Source organism: Terrapene carolina, unplaced genomic scaffold, assembly GCF_002925995.2.
Source record: "Terrapene carolina triunguis isolate 2854851 unplaced genomic scaffold, T_m_triunguis-2.0 Scaffold17698, whole genome shotgun sequence".
NCBI lineage: Eukaryota > Metazoa > Chordata > Testudines > Emydidae > Terrapene > Terrapene triunguis.
Window position 1 is genome coordinate 1,791 of NW_020682049.1, and position 6,180 is coordinate 7,970.

Consider the following 6,180-nt stretch of genomic DNA (forward strand, 5'->3'; position numbering starts at 1 on the left):
TGGATTCCCCCCCACTGAAAAGAAGGATTCACAATTGATTGTGATTTGAGTGATACTGTAACAGACAGTCACATCTATTTACATGCTAAAGACTCACCTACTAGAATCTGAGAGTTAAATTTTGGGGAAGCCACAGATTGTCCCTAGTCATTGCAAAGCTAGTGAAATGCATGACTATGAAACAAAGCCGAGACAGGCTATTTAAATAGAAAAATCCAGGCATTGTTACCAATACAGAGTTCTACTGACAGCTACGAACAGTGAGAGTAAGCCCCAAAACAGTTCCATGAGCCCTTCCCGAACTCTACGGGCTATTTGAGTCCCTCAGAGGCAGAGGTAAAGCAGCACACAAACTACAAGAAAGCCAAAGCAGAGTACGAGACAAATGTCTTACATGGAGTGCCTCAGCCACACGGTGGTACTTTGTCTCCTCAGCAGTGAGGCCCTTGTGGGGAGTGTATCCAGCATCTCTCAGCCCTGCCTGCTGTTCAAAGCGCTGAATGTTCTCCTGTGTCTGCTCTAGAATAGACAAGATGAGACATTCACACAAACCAGAGGAAAAACACTGCTGCCTGCATGCAGTTCTGGGAAACGCAAAGGCAGCACAAGAAACTGAGAAATGGGGTTTCCATTATCCAGAATTTAGCATTGTGGTGAGTCAGCACAGAGATCGAATGCGACAAACAGATTAGAGGGATACAATTTCTAATTCAACAGATCAGAAAGACATGTTAGTCATTGGGGTTCTTAGTAAACAGAACAACAAATTGGAACTCTGCAATAAGACTGCTCCCAAATCACAGGGCTTGTCACAAGCGCATCTCAGCCAGAAGGGTGAAAGCTAGTGTTGCTCCTGAATTAGAATATTTCTAAAACTCCAGGTAGTTAAGATAACCACTTAGAATAATCCCAGTGCATCCAAACTCCATAGACACAAGTATTGCTGCCAGTTCTTTACTTCAGACTCAGGTGTTCTGAACAGCTAATGCAGCAGTCTTTCAGAAAAGTTTGTCAAAAATGTTAGTGGTTTTTGAAGGTTTTAATTTTTATTTATAACTACTGGTAAAGTCTTAAGTGATGGAAAAACTGTGTTTTGAGACCTAGATGGTTTCCTACCGAATGCTCGTCCGTCATTAAAGCCGTACAGAACTACACTTCAGCCAGAACGAGGTTCCTCGCTGCTGACTTTTTTGTAAGACTTGCTTTTAGCAAGATGCTCAGGTCTGCCAGCTTTCTAGAAAAGAGCTTCAAAGACAACTACAACATGCTCTTTGTGAACTTCCAGAACACTCGGCTAAGACAAACCCAACAGGGCTAGAAGTATTGCTTGAATATTAAAGTTTGAGCTTTAGGTAGCCAGGCAGCAATAAAGTAAGATCCAGTGACGAAGTTACATCCTAGTGGTTAGCATCTACCCATAAGGAGCAAGCAGATCTTGCTGCACTACAGACCCACTCATTCTAAAGCCTTATTGTTAACAGCACAAAGTTCTTGTAATGTTCAGGACAGCTACACTGCTGACAATGAATACATGAAGCCAATGAGTTATACTTAAGTACTCTATTAGCTTGATGGGTCAATCATCCCCTTTGCTCTGGTCCAATTTAAAAATCACACTTACTGGTTAAACAGAATGAGCTAATAAGCAAACAAGTGACAGCTGGCAGCACCTGCTCTCATGATCCTTGTAACAAAAATAAGACTATTTATAAAACACTGCAGCAGACATTAATTGTAAAAAACCAATTTCGCCACACCTCCATCACCAACCCAGTTCCAACATTAGAAAGAAAGTTTACAACGTTTCAGATTTATTCATCCAGCACTTGATTTAGGGCAGCATTTCCTGCATTTTTTCCATTAATGCACCTGCAAAGCTTGTGAGGCCCCCTCAAGTGCACGAAAATGGTTTTATCCTACACAAATTCCATAGTTAGGTCTATATGGTTTTGAGGCTGGCTGAAGAATTAGGCCATGAAATCTGGTCACATGGACTGTAGCCTTGCACGTGATCTCAGCACATACCCCACTCCCATATCTATTAAGTAGCCTATTACAAATACATCAGAGTTCTTACTTGTAATGAGAGAATTCATGATGATATGAGTGGCCTTGGCCTTCACAACTGGGACCTTGTTCACACTTTCAGTGGACGATGAGGGGATTATGACAGGTGGATACATGCTAGTCTCCCCTTCCTCAACCTGTGCAGAGGAAGTGGGGTACAGTTTAAGACAAAGGGGAGAAAGTTACCTCTTGAGCATTACACACCTTCCCTGAATTCTCATCACAACAGGGCTTAAACCAACACGTAACCAGTCAGGCAAAAAAGTCAACTTGTGTTGCTTAAGAGTTAAGACTAATCATAACTGGCACTTCAATGTTCTTAAGGAAATGGACATTTTAGTGTCCTTCCATGATAGGACATCCCTGTTATCTATTGACAACAGGCATTCATTCTTACATGGATTTGGAAAGCACTGGGCTCATAGCCAGAAGGTTGTTAATCTGAATGGTAAAGGTCACTGAGGAGGAAACCAGAACCAACGACTTCTCTTTCCACTCGGGGCCCAATCTGACCAAACCATGTGGCAGGTCTCTCTCCATGAAAGGAGATTCTTTGATAGATGGGACTAAAGTTGCTAGCCAGCATCCTGGTTAGAGAGATCAGACCCATATACAAGTCACAGAGCTCAAAGTTTAATGTTATTACTCTAGACCCTACACCAATATTTTATACTGGTTTTAAGACATTCTAAACTTAATCAAGTAGCTTAAACCCAAAGTTTTGCCATTCTTAACTAGACTCTGGGGATTGTGTCTGCTGGATTCTAATTTGTTACTTTATAACGTGAGAGCACCTTTGGAACTGACAAACAACACTTGCAGCTTGAACAGAGGGTACTACTCTTCTCAGTGCTGGGCACTGCTTCTTTACGCCATGCTCCAACCCAAGACTTCTCTTCACAAGGAAGTTCCACTGGTAGAATAAAAACCAGCTTAAGCCGATTCAAAAGACTGTATGGACACGTATTTCAGTACAAGTGTGACTTGCTTCAGTTTAATTAAACCTGATCCTAATAGAGCTAGCTAACCAAATAAGCTGCTCTTATACCCAAAGAGCGGCCACATGCCTTTTGCACTGATTTAACTGTATTCGTTTAAATTCACACCTTAACACCCACGCAAGTTTCTCATTTAGACAACCATAGAATGAACAGACACTATGCATTTGCTTAAGTGGACAGAATCACAGAGGACATACTCATACTCTTCAGAGGTTGCAGGTTGCCTTTAAAAACATGTAAGCAATTGGAGTTATGCCTGTGTTTCTTTCTGAAAAAAGAAAGCCTGAAAAAGTTATTTCCCTACCAGCACCCAAAGAAAAGGAGTGGGGGGGCAGGAATGTCAGCTCTGGCTTTGCTGGAGGTTTCAGAAGATATGTATGGAGTTTAAGGGGGAGGCTTGTTGAAGTTGACATTTTAGAGAAAGGAGGTCTGTGTTAGTCCTTAGTGTTAAGTCAATGTTGGCCAAGATTCTGCATAGCACTCTGACTAAAGGTCCCTCCTTCTCAATTGGTTAGCTTTCACTCTTGTGATATTTATCTACCCCTCCAGTCAGACTCACAAGCTGCACAAGAACTACATTTCTAATATCAATCAGGAAATTGTCCTTGATCAAAACACTCCCAGTTTTGATCCACCTCTGCAGGTCAAATTAAAGTAGTAGTCTCTTGCTTAATCCAGAAGAGTTCCTGGTTTTCATCCAATTAGAATCCAGCAGATACCTCCCTGCCATCTCCTCACCCATTCTAGAGTGCCTACCTTTGAAAGCTCCTGGTACTTGCGCTCTGGGATGACCGGTTGTTTCCACAGGACATTGGAGCACATATCTGAAGGAGGAGGAGTCATCGGTGCTGTATCCTCCAGGGCATCATCATAACTGAATGCCCGACGATGCATTCCAATAGGCAGGGACATCTTTCCTAGAAGCCCTCCAGAGCCATGCTCAATAGCTAAGAACAAAGATGGCAGCTTTCACAGTGGGATGCATCTTGGACACATCAAACTGGATTATCTCTGTACTGGTTAAGAACACCGATTCTTTAAAATCTATTAAGACCCCTTTGTAAGAAACACTAGTCAGAATTATGCAGCCTTTGCAAAATTCTAGGAGCTGTTTTGTTTTACTAGACTCACTCCAACTATCAGCTTAGATAGGACACTTTAATCACAAAGTACTGCTTCACATCTGTCAGTCACAGTTAACAGCAGTACTTCGAGCAACATCACTCTAAGTAGCAATCTGTTAAGCAGTTGCATATATTGTGGGCTAAAACGCAAAGTTCACCAATGACTAAAGAAAATCTATGTGGTAAGACTGCCATTGAACAGGAGCACTGAGTCTGATTTGGGAGGAAAAGCAGCGCAATTTTCTAAACAATGCAGGAGTTGAGAGATTAAAGACTGACAACTTTGTATATGGCTAAACCAGTAATAGTTCTAAAGTGGTCCTACAGTTAGGAGTTTATTTGTGCAATCCAACAGCACTGCTGAAGTTCCGAATTTGAATTTATTTACATATTTTGGAAGGTTGTTCTACCAAAAGAGAGAGTTTGCAAGTAGCATGCATTCTTACAAGACCTAGTTATGTGATCAGGTAAATTAGTGCCAAACAATCAAGCAGCTATTTTCAGACCCTCAGGTGAAGAGAAAACATGCAACACTTTGTCAGGTCTCAACAAATCTACTCACAAGTTTCCCCTGATTAAACAGGGGGCGGGGGAGGAACATTAACATCAGTCTCTGGATGGCTTTAAGAGATAGGGCCCCTAGCAGGGTCTATGGAAAGCACTGAATACAAGTTCTAGCACCTGTGGGGTGAGAAGGAGGCTGCACCAGACCTAGATACCCCAGCCTGGAGAGCACACAAGGCACATACTAGGGAGGGCATCACTCCTGAACACCTCCCCACTCCATCTTTCATACCCTCTTCTGCATAGCAGGAGTATGACAAATTCTCTAGACTTTGCTAATTAACTGTCCGGTCATATTAACAGCAGCCAACTCTGACAAAAGCAGTCATGTGACTGTCTATCAGCAGTGTCATGGCTGAGGCAATCACTAACTAGAATAGTTTAAATCAGTGGTTCTCAACCCACAGCTACAGTCCAAACGACATCCTCAGGGCCACACAGGTAGTATAGACATTGTGTGGCTGTGGCCCACATAACACAGAGAGTTGCATATGGAGCCCACAATGGTAAATAGGTTGAGAACCACTGTTTTAGACCCCAAGGTCTTCAGGATACAGTCTTTCAGATGTGTTTGTAGGCCCTGATACAATATAAATAATTCACTGGCAGGAGCACGGATACAGTGGCACTATTTAAAAGCTGACACACTAGCATCGAATAATATCCTAACCAGGCTATACACCTGATCCAGACTAGAGGCCTAAATAAAACCATGTCTTCTCACAATTAACAATCCCGTAGGTGATTGGACTAAAATTTACTGGAAAGAATTAGTTTTACCAGGAATATCTGGTTGTCTTGAAGCCATGACTGTAATCCAGATGTTTCTCTATATGGAAATCCAGAACTGATTCCTGTTACCTGATAAAATAAAGAATGTTTTTATCTGCAAAAGGCACTAAGACTACAGTAAATATGACCCAAGAGAGGCTCATGAAACACTAACTCGAAGGACTCATGTCAGCACTGTATTTGTAGACGACAGGATGACAAAGGATCTTGTCTAGAATATTCCAGTCAGGAAGCAACCCTGAAGTGAGATGGTGACCAGCACTGTGCTTACAGCCAGCTGTCTACATGGAAAGCCAAGAGGAACCGCACACGAGGGGAATAAGAAGCCAGGCGAGCCACCTTACCGCAGCTGGCAGAACGACCACAACCAGGTACATGCCCCCGCGGAGGCTGAAGCTAGCGACGCGTCCCGCAGCCCAGAGCCTCTGCTGGCGACAGCTCAGAAGCGAGGCAGCCTTGGCTAGCTACAGCCAGAGCAGCTCGCACACCGCTCCCCTGCCCGCCCTCACAGGCCCACCCCGCCAGCGCCGCCCGCAGCCCACGCGTGACAGGCTGCGGCCCGCGCCTGGCCGGGCCCGTCCTCGGGCACCTGAGCGCAGCACTGGCCCGCCCCGGGCGGCGCCTGCCCAGCC

At 43.8% G+C, this 6,180-nt stretch overlaps 1 protein-coding gene across 1 annotated transcript; it reads right to left on the reverse strand.

Annotated features, from left to right (window-relative positions):
• Positions 1-431: 431 nt before the first annotated feature.
• LOC112120034 (putative monooxygenase p33MONOX) lies at positions 432-6,051 on the reverse strand. The gene is given in 5 exon segments (XM_026661817.1): positions 432-455; positions 458-519; positions 2,078-2,204; positions 3,825-4,015; positions 5,537-6,051. Coding segments are annotated over 5 exon segments (432 nt in total). The 5' UTR covers positions 5,565-6,051.
• Between the last annotated feature and the right edge of the window lie 129 nt (positions 6,052-6,180).